This window comes from Scylla paramamosain, chromosome 18, assembly GCF_035594125.1.
Source record: "Scylla paramamosain isolate STU-SP2022 chromosome 18, ASM3559412v1, whole genome shotgun sequence".
NCBI classification, from domain to species: domain Eukaryota; kingdom Metazoa; phylum Arthropoda; class Malacostraca; order Decapoda; family Portunidae; genus Scylla; species Scylla paramamosain.
The window spans coordinates 23,035,639-23,049,632 of NC_087168.1; the positions used below are offsets into that span (position 1 = coordinate 23,035,639).

Consider the following 13,994-nt stretch of genomic DNA (forward strand, 5'->3'; position numbering starts at 1 on the left):
ATCTGGTTTGTTATCTTTTAATTAGGATGATACACAGATACTTTATGACGTGACTGGAGAAAGTACATGAGTTTTGGCCTCGTACAAATACTCGTATGTGTTAACAACTTCAGGATTCAGGCCGAGGGTAACAACTGAACGGTGAAAAAAGAAAGAAAGAAAAAAAAAAAAAGGTAAAACGATCACCAGTCCCAAAACAGAATAGTCCACGAGAATACCTAGCATAACGAGACGTGTGTTGAAGCCTCCTTCTTGTGAAACCTCACTCATGAAGCTTGTTTCTTGAAAATGTAACTCTCTCTTGAAACCTCTTTTGAAAACTTTCTCTTGAAACCTACCTCTTGAAGGCTCCCTCTTGAAACCTGCGTCATGAAGACTCTCTTTGTGAATCAATGAGCCAGTAAACCAGCGTGCCACATTTCAGTTTATTTGTACTGGGTGTGTCGCATCAACACGTCTTGGACCTGTCAAAATATATTGGCAAATTACTCTTCACCTTAAACCTAAAATCTAAAAGCTTCATTGCACTCTCTTCGAAACTCTGATCATGTTTCTCTTAGGTACTCCTGTTCACTCCAAGGATCCTATTCTGAAACACTTTTGCATGGAGCCGCACCACCATTACTTTCAAAAGCCTCTAGCTGAAGTTGCATGGCTTTTGAAGGATGTTTTTATGGTTCTAGTGACTGATTAACAAGATTTCTACATTATTAACAGGAGGAACCCTCTTAAAAATCCTACTAATATGTCTGTGGGCTTTTGAAGTATTGGTGGCGAGAGCGGAAACCGTTTCGAAAGACGTGCCCAGTAATGTTCGTGGGATCAGCCTTTGCAGCGGCTTACACAGTTTTGTGTTAACTGGTTGTAGTACAGTCAAAGACAAAAAGCTTTTTGAAAGTAGTTGAAGTATTTCGGAATCTGATCCTATCTACGTGCACAACTTTGCGTGTCGTGTAAATCCCCTATCACTCATTCAAGACTGTCGTTACAACAGCGCTAAGAATAGCGGTCATAGCTCTGTCGTGATGCAGTTTTGTGGCGAGTCGTGACGACATTGTCACAGCGCTGTCATGATGCTGTTGTGACGATCATAGGTCTTTCGTGACGCTGTCATGACGCTGTAGTGACAGGACCAACAATCGTGACCAAATGTCACGACTGCACCAAAAATAATATTCTTGGAGTTGTCGTGACGAGAATTTTGAATGTGTGACGCGGGCTTAAGTTTTTTTTTTTTTTTTTTTTTTATGTAGGAAGGATACTGGCCAAGGGCAACAAAAATCTAATAAAAAAAAATGCCCACTGAAATGCCAGTCCCATAAAAGGGTCAAAGCAGTGGTCAAAAATTGGTGGATAAGTGTCTTGAAACCTCCCTCTTGAAGGAATTCAAGTCATAGGAAGGTGGAAATACAGAAGAAGGCAGGGAGTTCCAGAGTTTACCAGAGAAAGGGATGAATGATTGAGAATACTGGTTAACTCTTGCGTTAGAAAGGTGGACAGAATAGGGGTGAGAGAAAGAAGAAAGTCTTGTGCAGCGAGGCCGCGGAAGGAGGGGAGGCATGCAGTTAGCAAGATCAGAAGAGCAGTTGGCATGAAAATAGCGGTAGAAGACAGCTAGATATGCAACATTGCGGCGGTGAGAGAAGGGCTGAAGACAGTCAGTTAGAGGAGAGGAGTTGATGAGACGAAAAGCTTTTGATTCCACCCTGTCTAGAAGAGCAGTATGAGTGGAACCCCCCCAGACATGTGAAGCATACTCCATACATGGACGGATAAGGCCCTTGTACAGAGTTAGCAGCTGGGGGGGTGAGAAAAACTGGCGGAGACGTCTCAGAACACCTAACTTCATAGAAGCTGTTTTAGCTAGAGATGAGATGTGAAGTTTCCAGTTCAGATTATAAGTAAAGGACAGACCGAGGATGTTCAGTGTAGAAGAGGGGGACAGTTGAGTGTCATTGAAGAAGAGGGGATAGTTGTCTGGAAGATTGTGTCGAGTTGATAGATGGAGGAATTGAGTTTTTGAGGCATTGAACAATACCAAGTTTGCTCTGCCCCAATCAGAAATTTTAGAAAGATCAGAAGTCAGGCGTTCTGTGGCTTCCCTGCGTGATATGTTTACCTCCTGAAGGGTTGGACGTCTATGAAAAGACGTGGAAAAGTGCAGGGTGGTATCATCAGCATAGGAGTGGATAGGACAAGAAGTTTGGTTTAGAAGATCATTAATGAATAATAAGAAGAGAGTGGGTGACAGGACAGAACCCTGAGGAACACCACTGTTAATAGATTTAGGAGAAGAACAGTGACCGTCTACCACAGCAGCAATAGAACGGTCAGAAAGGAAACTTGAGATGAAGTTACAGAGAGAAGGATAGAAACAGTAGGAGGGTAGTTTGGAAATCAAAGCTTTGTGCCAGACTCTATCAAAGGCTTTTGATATGTCCAAGGCAACAGCAAAAGTTTCACCAAAGTCTCTAAAAGAGGATGACCAAGACTCAGTAAGGAAAGCCAGAAGATCACCAGTAGAGCGGCCTTGACGGAACCCATACTGGCGATCAGATAGAAGGTTGTGAAGTGATAGATGTTTAAGAATCTTCCTGTTGAGGATAGATTCAAAAACTTTAGATAAGCAGGAAATTAAAGCAATAGGACGGTAGTTTGAGGGATTAGAGCGGTCACCCTTTTTAGGAACAGGTTGAATGTAGGCAAACTTCCAGCAAGAAGGAAAGGTAGATGTTGACAGACAGAGCTGAAAGAGTTTGACTAGGCAAGGTGCAAGCACGGAAGCACAGTTTCGGAGAACAATAGGAGGGACCCCATCAGGTCCATAAGCCTTCCGAGGGTTTAGACCAGCGAGGGCATGGAAAACATCATTACGAAGAATTTTAATACGTGGCATGAAGTAGTCAGAGGGTGGAGGAGAGGGAGGAACAAGTCCAGAATCGTCCAAGGTAGAGTTTTTAGCAAAGGTTTGAGCAAAGAGTTCAGCTTTAGAAATAGATGTGATAGATGTGTGAGGACCACCGCCACAGGGAAGACAACAAGAACATATATTAACCTGCACGTTTGGCGGTGCTGAAAGCACATGAATTAACGTCTCGGTGACGTCATCCACCTGCAAGGTTGGCAACTGCTGATAGATGTGGCCAGCTGCTTCCTCGCTCAGACCGGCGTTTACTACAAACTCAGTCTTCACCAAGCCTGGGCTGATAGCCTGTAGAATGGAGAGAGAAGACTTAGAAGGAATATTGTTTTGAATGTACATGTTTGCGTCATTCACTTGGTGTCTTCTGATGTGATGTACTGCAACTTGAAAAATGAACTGACTTACTGAGAAAAAATATTGGTTATGAACGTAGATGGCTGAGAGTTCTTAAGGCCTGTATTCAGCACAACTATTATCAAAGCCCGTAGAGATGATTAGCCGGGTTCTCAAGAGTGTTTCTCCTCTTTATAATGTAAAAATCTTATCAGCTTGTCACTAGGACCGTGATAACAGCCATGAAATCTCATGTCATTTCAACCACAGCCTTTTGGAAGTAGTGGAGATGTGGCGCAAAAGCGTTTCAGAATATGGTCCTTGGCTGTGTCTTCTGACAGGACTACATTCTGAAGCACTTCTGCCTTGCACCTCCACTACTTTCCGAAGCCTCTACTTAAAGCTACAATTGTTTTCAAGGGTGTTTTTTTTTTTCTTACGGTTATAGTGAGTGATAACAAGATTTCTATATTATTAGGAAGAAAAACAGTCTTGAGAATCCGGCTTTAAAAATAGTCGTATGAGAGAACAAAGTGTTTAAGAGTAGGGGCCATAGTGCAGCTTAAACTCTCCGTAATTATAGCGGTGTTGCAGTGTCTGTTTCCCCTCACACACACACACACACACACACACACACACAGACAACTTACTGATATCCTAATGTTGGTGTCGGTCTGCCTCAGCTCCTGCTGCAGCGCCTCGGTGAGAGCGGTCACCATGTGCTTCGTGCCGCAGTAGAATCCGAGTCCGTGCAACACAGTGACACGATGACCGGATATGCTGTCAGGAGAATAGTAATGTGATGACTGGCCATGTTGTCAGAAGAATAGTAATGTGATGACCGGCCATGCTGTCAGAAGAATAGTAATGTGATGACCGGCCATACTGTCAGAAGAATAGTGATGTGATGACCGGCCATGCTATCAGAAGAATAGTGATGTGATGACCGGCCATGCTGTCAGAAGAATAGTGATGCGATGACCGGCCATGCTGTCAGAAGAATAGTAATGTGATGACCGGCCATACTGTCAGAAGAATAGTGATGTGATGACCGGCCATGCTATCAGAAGAATAGTGATGTGATGACCGGCCATGCTATCAGAAGAATAGTAATGTGATGAGCGGCCATGCTGTCAGAAGAATAGTAATGTGATGAGCGGCCATGCTGTCAGAAGAATAGTAATGTGATGACCCACCATGCCGTCAGGAAAGGGAAACATTGCTACTGCGAGATAGGAAAAACTTCTCAAGGGCTGGAGACTAAGGGCAGCGGTGACAGTGTACATTTGTTGTAATGATGCCGGGTGGTGTACAGCAGAGTATTTTAGAGAGAATATCTTAGGTACCATGTGTGTGTAGGAGAGTGAGGGAGTGAGGGAGGGGGCCGCACACCTCCGGGCAAGGGAAAGTGTAGGGAATGAAGGATGGGGGAAGGGAGAGCTGAGGTGTTGCTGAGATTCTTTCGTAACAGAATGACTGGCACTGCTTTATGTTGTGCCAGTCATCTTTCCCCGACACTGACTGACCTGTTGATGTGAATGATGTGGCCGTCGTCAACGCCGCGTTCTTTCATTGATGCCAAGGCTTCGCGTGTGCACAGACACAGCGCCACCACGTTGAGGTCCAGCATCTGCCGCCACTGCTCGGGGGTGCCCTCTGTCTCAACACAAGAGAACCCAACGTGAGGAATATGCGTGGCAGGGAACGCAGCTGGGGCGCCGAGGGACTCGTGATGGGGGATGGGGGAAGGAGGGAACGCGCTGGGGGACGAGGGACTCATGGTGGAGGAGGAAGACTGAGAAGGGAACGCCGCTGGGGGGCCGAGGGACTCATGGTGAAGGGAGGCTGGGAAGGGAACGCCGAATGGGGGCCGAGGGGGTCATGGTATGGGGGGAGTGGGCGTGGAAGGTGCAAGATTGAGAATGGCAGCTGGGAGGAGTTTTCTTGCTTTACTTCGTGAGTTATCAGCGAAGGTGTCTCAGAGATGACACCTTCACCAGCAGGGCTGCCATACACAAGGAGGGGCGCGCTGCACTCACCAGTAAGAGAGCTGAGCACCGCCTTGCCCGCGTTGTTGATGCACACGTCAACGCCGCCGAGCTCCCGCTTGATGCGCGCGAACATGGCCAGCACTTGGTCGTCCTTGGTGAGGTCACACTCGATGGGGAGCAGTGACCCAGGCTGACCCTTCAGCTCGTCCGCCAAGGCCTGTTTTCATAAATTTCTTGGATGATACGTACATTTAATCTTGATAGGCAATAATGCACTCTATATGAAAAAAAAAAAAGTCGTATTACTTCTTTAGATTACTTAATTCATCCATTAATTATGTGGACCTATCACTTCTCTGCTTAAGGAGACTGAGAGAAGCTCGAGAAGAGTTCTGAATTTCCAACCGGATACTCATCCTGCTACCACCTTGACGGAAGGCAGCGCCCGGCCCGGGAAGCAGCAGTCTTGACCTGCATTACTGGATTACTTTATTCTAGGTGAGCGAGGTGTAAGTGTATGGAAGAAGTGCACGTAAAGTAGGCACGGCTCAGGAAGACGTGTTTTCAAAGACTTTTCTTAAATGTGTGGTGACGTACAGTACAGTGAGAGAGAGAGAGAGAGAGAGAGAGAGAGAGAGAGAGAGAGAGAGAGAGAGAGAGAGAGAGATTATCACTGTAATTGAGTTGAATGAAGCAGAAGCAGGTCGTGGAGACACAAAAAGACGTCCTTACGTAATGCTGTGTCGTGCGGGCGGCGGAACTCATGGTGGTCTGGCAAGCATCGCCTCAGGAATCGTTGGATCTAGATCTTCACGCTCAGAAATGTCTCCCTTGAAGAGATTGACACGTTTATTGATATCTTATTAGTCTGTAAGTAATGGATGTTTTCATAAACAGCCAATGTTACCTGCACTTTGTCCACGCTCCGAGCGGCGCCCACCACTCGCATGCCCTCGGCAACCAGCCTGCGTGCCACGCTGGCGCCGATGCCCGTACTGGCGCCTGTCACCAGGGCCACGCGACCCGCCCACCGGTCCATCCTTGCAGCGTTCAGGAATGATGTTGGACAACACGTAATGCTGCACTGTTCTGTCACTAGTTATTGCGCATCAGGAGGCTGCACTCACGACCTCTGGGCTGATACTTGTGCACCAAGGCCAGCACAGGCAGACCGAACACTTCTTATCCTCCGCCTCTGGACTGGAAATAGACAGGGAAACTAGTGCTTTTTAGAGGGAAAGAGTTGAATGAGATACCTTACTTATTAGTTAACTGGAAGCTTTAAATTTTCTACTCTGTGGCGTCATTATTCAAGGCATGCTGCAGCATCACGTGTTGGCTTTCTGGCTTCTTGCAGCTTCTCTTATCTTGTTGCTTGATTATCTTCTCATGAATTTTCTGCCGCGATTAAGATAAACACCAGCGCATTGTTAAGTATGCAACTTCAGGAAAAGTATACCCAAATTTAGGTCGAAAAAGAAATTATGCATCAATCTCCATGAAATTTATTGTGTACTCTGATATACTGATTATGTACAAGTGTGGGAAGTTTCAGAACGCTACTGCAAAAGAAAACAAAAAAAAAGAAAAAAAATATATTAGCTAGAATTCGTATAAATTTTAACCTAACTTTGACTCAATACTCCTCCTAAGCGAATAAATTTATGATAATTTTAAAGATACCAGTGAATAGAATAACTAATTGCAACTGATTCTCAGGGACTACTTCTGCCAGATATATTGTTTTTGCTCAAAAAAAAAAAAAAAAAAAAATGAAGCAGTGACATTTTCCGTGCCACATTAAAAGAAAAAAAAAAAAAAAACAGAATTGGGTGTAAAAAATATAGATATTTATTTTATTAATAATCTGGTCCTGGAGAGTTGAAGAAAACCTAATAAGGAAAACAATGCAAAAAAAAAAAAAAAGTAGCATGAATACTAATGGAGGAGTAGGAGTTTAAAGGTGAAAAACTTGCAACTAAAATACAGGCCGTTTTCTATCAGTATCCACCAGCAGCATATTCCACCTCTCTTCTCGTCTTGTTACCCACTTTTCTCTTCCATGGGCTGTTCATACCCTTATCCTTCTTTGTCAGGTACTTCAGCATTGATGATAATGATTCAATTCCCAGAGAGTCAGCTGATTACTATCTAGATAGCCAACACTGAAAATGCAGACCTCTGTCGGTGTAACCAAGTCCACCATCCTCTTGGTTGCAGGGTGGTACTTTGGACAGTCTCCAAATCCGTGAGTAGATGTGCTCATTTCGATTTTGTGTCAGTCCCCTCATACACTTTTGCATCATTTCATCACTTGTCATCCTGTCATACACTGCCTTCACTTGTTTCAGCTGGTCATCGGTCAGGTGGAACGACACTTTAATTTTTTTCATGTGACACAGGTGTTTCTCCACGTGCCAAACCCTTGTTATAGAAACACCAGGAATCTCTGTCTTTTACACATTTTTCATGTTGTGGTTTATGATCTGTTGACGTGAAGTGATATAACGCTGACAGTATCTCATTACTCGTCTCTTCTGCATTTGTACCAACCTTTCTATTCATGCTAACATGAAAGTAGTACTCAGCATTATCTATAACTGTATCAGTTAGCTTGTATTTGCCTCCCATGCCTTTTTCACTCTCTCAACCCATGTAGCGCAGTACATGTTCGCAGTACATGCATGATGTTCTTTTGAACATCATGCACTCTTCCTTTTCAACTGTCTGCTCAGCATAAGGACCTCGACCACCATTCATTCCACGAACTGCAAGGTAGGCAGAACTGTCCCCATCGGATAAAAAAAAAAAAGTTGTGTGTAACATATTACGATTCTTTGATCGTCAGTGCCAAGTGAGGGGAGAGGTCCGACAGGAGACAGAGGTGGAGGGAGGTGAGTTAGCTGGGACTGCCGACTCGACTTTCCTCCTCTTTGATGCTGCTTCTGTGGCAATTGTTGCATGCTTTCTTCTTATAGCTGTGCTCTTCTTCGATCCTGGCATGCTGACTTTGTTGGGAGCCAGATAAATAGTGATGGGTGGTGCAGGATAAGCAGAATTGAAAAAGCCGCCGCGATTGCGCAACATCCCATCCCACGACAGCCCAGAGGCTATTGGATGTGTATGCCACGACCTGAGCTGGCAGTTGCCAGATCTCTCCTGAAAAATAACAAACAATCGGTAAAAAAAAAAAATCGGAAAAAAACTATCAAATCGCAAAAAAAAAAACAAAAAAAAAAAAACATGAGCTGTCAAGCAATTTAAATGGCCAGCAGAGGGCGTGGCATATTTACATTTGGCCCTTTAAATGGTCTACGAAACGTCGCATCACCTTGAAACTCCTGGAGATTGTCCCCAGAGCATCTTTTTATTTTTTTCAGTGTACTTAATTCAATCTCGTGTTGTGGTCGACTTTTCATCGAACATCGTGTTACTAAGGCCGTCCGCACCTGCCCGTTATAGTGACGGGAAAACTCAACACACACTGATGGACTCGAGGATGGGAGGGAAAGGCGCCGGGTTCATTTATGCTCATTTTCGCCACCGTCATGATGAAGCATCCGTTTACCAAGGGCGTTTTGAGTTGTCATGTGAACATCACAAGCATCACGTCATCTCTTCACATTGCTCGCTGCTGTATTGTTAATGAGGGCTGGTTTGCTGGCTTCTTGTATGGCTCTTGTATGGCTTATATAACTCGTACATGGGAGAAAAAGCTCCGGATTCATTAGTATAAATTTAGCCACAGTCGTTGTAATGGAGCAACCACGGCTGTCTAGACAAACAGCTAATATTATTAAGGGCGCTTTTCCTTGTCATCTGCTGACACTACTTGCTGCTGCATCTGAGGGGCGAGACTAGTGTGCTTTATCAAAGAGGATGGTAAAAATGGATGAAGGCAACAGGAGAAAGAGAGGAAGACCCAAGAGAAGATTTATGATGCAGTGCAAGAAGACGTGCTGTAATGGTTGTGACCGAGGAATGGGCAGAGGCGCCAGCGCGTTGGAGAATGCTGAACAGCTGTGGCGATCCCTGATGGATGGGAGCAGCCCAAACAACAACAACAACAACAACAACAACAACAACAACAACAACATTTGCAGAAATAATGGAAGATTTTTCAGGGATGACGGTTTGAAATAAGTACTTGTGTTCAACTTGTTGATCAACCTGCACTATTTTTGTGCACTGGAATGTCTGGGTAGATCAGTAGCATACTCGTACTTTGACATCTATTAGTAGAATCGATATATATATATATATATATATATATATATATATATATATATATATATATATATATATATTCTTTCTTCAAATGATAAGGTAAGGTCAACTGGGCAAGTCATTAACTGAGGTTATTTTTAGGGCACTTGCTGTATGTGAAGTTTTCGGAGCTGTGAGAAGCAGATATTTTAGTTATTGATTACGTTTTAACATATATTTAAGTCTCTTCATTAAGTGCAGTTGTAACTTCAATGATATCTTTCCTATTAGCATATAACTATCATAACATATGAAAATAATAGGTTAGAAACACTGACTTTCGACCGCGGCACGCACAACCAGCAACAACGATCCCTGAGGGCGGGCGTAACTGGCGAGTGGAAGGATAACACCAAACAGCGGCACTGGGGATACTAAGGATCGGTGAAGAGTGTCAGATAACTTCAAAGATAAACAGAACAAGTAACTGATGCTTAGAGTTGCCAGCTAGTGCGCGTCGAAATGATTTGGAACTGGGAAAAGAATGTTTAAAATTCCCCATTACACAAACACATGAGAGAGAGAGAGAGAGAGAGAGAGAGTAATATTTTACGATCCGTTTGCCAAGGTGAGGTGGTCGTATTCACCAATGTTTTTTTTCCGATACTACCTACTTGTTAACATCATTGTCACAGCTTATTTCTTTTTTGTTCATAATAACTTTTATATATATTATTCGGGACATAGAGCAAGAAGATATAATATCAATAATTACTGCTGACTTCTTATTTCTGGATATAATATGACCATGAACGACTTATCACACACACACATACACACACACACACACACACACATACAATCAAACACACCGAGCTGCACCACCACCGGCTTATCGATTTCTGTCAAGTAGTTTTCCTATCTTTCTTTCTCTTTCCTGGGGCGTTTCTTGGTACAAATAACGAAGCTGTGCCTTTCATGATGTCGTCGGGGTTTAAAATGAGCATTCTTATGAAGCGAGCATTGCAACAAGACTCACTCAATGTCCAGCAAACATTAATGGATTAGCATTGATAATCCACATCTGTCATAAAAAAAAGAGAGATAAAAAAAAAAGAAAAAACCCGAAGAAAATATGTAAATGAAGCAAAAAAAAAAAATCCTTCACCGACTTCACCAGCAACGTGTCTCACTGGCCAGCCAACATTGACGCAACAACAACAACTTGCCACATCCGTTGGAAAAAAAATAAAAACAAGAAAAAATAAAAATAAATAAATAAATAAAACTAAAACAAAACTGATAAAAATAACAAATATAAATAAATAAAAAAAAAAAGTTTATTAGTTACCCATTTTACCTGCAACATTTTCTTTAACTATTATTGAGCCAACCCTAGTGAAATAACATTGAACTTCCACATCTGTTGTAAAAGAACTGATGAACGGAATAAATTATGTAAATGAAACGAAAAAAAAAAAAAAAAAAATGTTATTAGTCACCCATTTTACTTGCAACGTTTTCCTTTGGCTCTTATTGACCGGCAAAACCTATTGATTCCTGTCATGTGGTGCGGAGCTTTAGTCTATCTTCCTCCTCTCTCTTTTCTAGGCCGTTTCGTGCTACAAGTGGCTCCTCTGTGCTCCTTTGTTTGACTTTGACCTTCTTACGTGGTCTTGTGTAATTATCCCCAATCTGACTTTCTGCCTTGCATGTATGAGGACTAATTCTGAAGGTTAGTCAGTTGGGAGCGGTAGTTTTGATGTGGTAGATAGCTAAGAGAATCTTGGTTTTCAGGATTGTACGGTGTGTGTGTCTGTGTGTGTGTTTCTTGCAGTAACGTCTTCTGATAGGTTGGAGCGGTAGTTTTGATATAGTGGATGACTTTCTTGTGTGTGTGTGTGTGTGTGTGTGTGTGTGTGTGTGTGTTTCTTTATTGCAGTAGTGTGTATTGAAGATTGGTTAGTTAGTGGTGGAGAATGGTTTTAATGTGGTGGGTGACTATGATATTCTTGAGTTGTGTGGCCTGTTCACGTGTGTGTGTGTGTGTGTGTGTGTGTGTGTGTGTTTCTTTATTGCAGTAATGTGTTCGTGTTGCATTAGTCATGTTCTGTGCTCTAGTCTACACGTAAGGCACTAATACGCAGTAGTAAGTGATTATGTTTTGTTTGTATCATGTTTCAACGTCAGAATCGATGAGGCTTTGCGTCATTATGTAAGTTACTCTTAAAACATAATTATAAAGTTTTTTGTATTAATTCATGCAGGCATAACTATGCTATTCTAATTTTTATTATTATATATTTTTTTCTTATCATTATCATTATCATTATATTGTACTTATTGTCTGAACTTCATTGAATGTCAGACAATTAATCCTTCTTTCTTTTTTCATGTAAAAATCATAATAATATATTTTTCTATGTTTTTTTTTTTTTCAATGTATAAAGTATAGTAATACTTTTGTATTCTGTTGTTGTTGTATTTCTTTTTTCCGATTGCTACATCCACCTCCTTAGTAAGAGGTATTGATAAGTACACGAGCAAAGATTATCAGTGTCTAATATTTCTTTCCTTTTTCTTTTTCCAAGAAGAAGTGCAATGACAGTAATAATATGTTGCTCTCTTATCTGTTTGTCTCTTTTATCATGGAGGGTATATGCACAGACAACAACATTCACGATTAGAACTCCCGCCGACATGAGCGTCACATTGCACAAACCCCTACTCGCTCCTCCTCGGGGTGAAAAAAATCTGCCGGAATTAAATAACCACATTGCAAGTTAGGATAGTTCTTCCTGTGTTTTTGAAAACATAGAATAATGAATTCAGTGTTTGACGACTTAAGGGAAAGTTATCTTTTGTGACAGCTCCTTGCTTTGGCTAACAAAACGGCCGTGTTTGTTTTAAACAAAGTGTTCTACCGAGGTGGTGTGTGACACCTGCAAAATATACAGGCCACGGCTACATAGTACGAGTTTTAAAAGTTTCACTATAACGGTGAAACAAATTGAAAAGTACACCGCATATCTATTGGCAGTGAAAAAGACTGAGTGGATTGGTGAAGAAATGGAGCGACGAGGGACGCGAGGATGTGCCTCATCACAAACATGATGGTGAGCTGCCCCAAAATGTATATATATTTTTTAGTTGTTTTGCTGTAAGCTAAAGATGTACCTTTGTCTGTCTCCTGATACCATACAAAGTGTTGTCAAACATTTTGGGGCGCCCCACTATCATGTTTGTGATGAGGCACATCCTGGCGCTCCTCACCGCTCCATTTCTTCAACTCCTTCACAGTCTTTTCATTGCCAATAGTTATGCGATGTGTTTTTCAATTTGTTTCACCATTATAGTAAAACTTAAACACTCGCACTATGTAATCGTGGCCTGTATATTTTCCAGGCAAAAAGCGGTCACAAAAGATAACTTTCCCTTATGTTAATGTCAAAAAAAATTATTCTGTGCTTTCAAAAACATACGAGGGATTAACCCAACACACAAAACCAAAGTTAGTCGTGCTGACTAACTTTTCTTAGTAAAACCCATGGGGTCTAGAACGAGTGGCAGCATTAGTCACAGTGACTAACATAATGTTAGTCAATTTGTGACTAACTGAGCACTTAACCTGAGTATGGTCTTACCCAAATATATCTGACTAATGCCTTCGTACTGTTCACTGCTTCTACTAACCACATTAGTAAAGTGTATCATAGGTTAGTCAATTAAATGACTAATTAGTTAGTCTTTCTTAGGCAGATGATGAATCATTAGTACCTTTAATACTAGCAGCTAGCTACTGCTGTCTCAAGGTTAGGGAAAGAATAGGTAATAAATTCAATATATTCATATACAATTAAATGTTCCCTCCATTTCATTGCATTAAAAAAAAATAAAATAAAAAAAATAAACACTATAATTTTTATCATCTATAGTACTATAATATGCTTATCACTTGAACATTTAACAGAAAGCTCCCCTCAAAACTGTAATGATATATAAAACAGATGTAAAAAATAAACTCCATTAGTAACACTTCATCCTAGCATGAGAAAAAAAAAAATCAACACAAAAACAACCTGTTTTGACAAGCCATTAAGTAAATAATACACATTTGTGAGTATTAATCACTAAAACTTGCAATGTGGAAAAGAAAGTAAGCATCTCTTAAGATATGAATATTAAACCTTCCTCCCATTCATAAACTAAAGGAAGAAATATGTAAGTAAAGTTAACATAAATTAAATGTAAGGAGTTACAGACCCTATAAAGAATAATTAATTAGTCCACTGCTAATCATTATATCACAGTACTTTTAAGAAACTTAGGGAAACAACCAGTGCAAAAATAGACATTTAACCTTATTTGTACAAGCTTTTAACCCAGATCATATCCATATGTCACCATTAATCCTTTAAAGCCACACAAAAAAAGAAAATGAGTATTTCTATGGGATATACTAACTAAACAAATCTACAGAAATGCTCAGAACAGTAATAAAGAAGCTTCACGTATCACTTGCAATAACATAGAGAAATTAA

At 41.4% G+C, this 13,994-nt stretch overlaps 2 protein-coding genes across 5 annotated transcripts in view; one reads left to right on the plus strand and one right to left on the minus strand.

The window, feature by feature from the left end:
* Positions 1-3: 3 nt before the first annotated feature.
* Positions 4-9,942, minus strand: LOC135109389 (dehydrogenase/reductase SDR family member 11-like). 2 transcript variants are annotated; one of them, XM_064020802.1, is made up of 7 exons: positions 9,792-9,942; positions 6,155-6,447; positions 5,296-5,464; positions 4,783-4,912; positions 3,907-4,036; positions 3,056-3,211; positions 4-464 (listed from the first exon to the last, which is right to left on the minus strand). In XM_064020802.1, exons 2-7 carry the CDS (start codon positions 6,284-6,286, stop codon positions 426-428), a joined length of 756 nt encoding a protein of 251 aa, XP_063876872.1. In that variant the 5' UTR covers positions 6,287-6,447; positions 9,792-9,942; the 3' UTR covers positions 4-425. The 2 variants fall into 2 exon arrangements, with proteins under 2 accessions (XP_063876872.1, XP_063876873.1); XM_064020803.1 differs by lacking the exons at positions 6,155-6,447; positions 9,792-9,942 and adding an exon at positions 5,980-6,106.
* The window catches only part of LOC135109384 (uncharacterized), a 44,038-nt gene continuing 37,486 nt past the window's right edge, over positions 7,443-13,994 (plus strand). Inside the window, exon 1 of one of the 3 annotated variants that reach the window (XM_064020787.1) lies at positions 7,443-7,495. The gene's annotated coding sequence lies outside the window, so the exon portion shown is untranslated. Of the gene's footprint in view, positions 7,496-11,043; positions 11,189-12,147; positions 12,570-13,994 lie in introns of those variants that run through there. The other 2 variants (XM_064020789.1, XM_064020788.1) reach the window with 2 other exon arrangements.

Bases quoted from the DNA above. Each gene is read 5' to 3' on its own strand.
- LOC135109389 (XM_064020802.1), bottom strand. From the start codon at position 6,286: ATGGACCGGTGGGCGGGTCGCGTGGCCCTGGTGACAGGCGCCAGTACG. The intron at 4,913-5,295 runs GTGAGTGCAGCG...GTGTTGAGACAG, and splicing joins GGTGCTCAGCTCTCTTACTG to AGGGCACCCCCGAGCAGTGG. The intron at 4,037-4,782 runs GTCAGTCAGTGT...TTCTCCTGACAG, and splicing joins CACATCATTCACATCAACAG to CATATCCGGTCATCGTGTCA.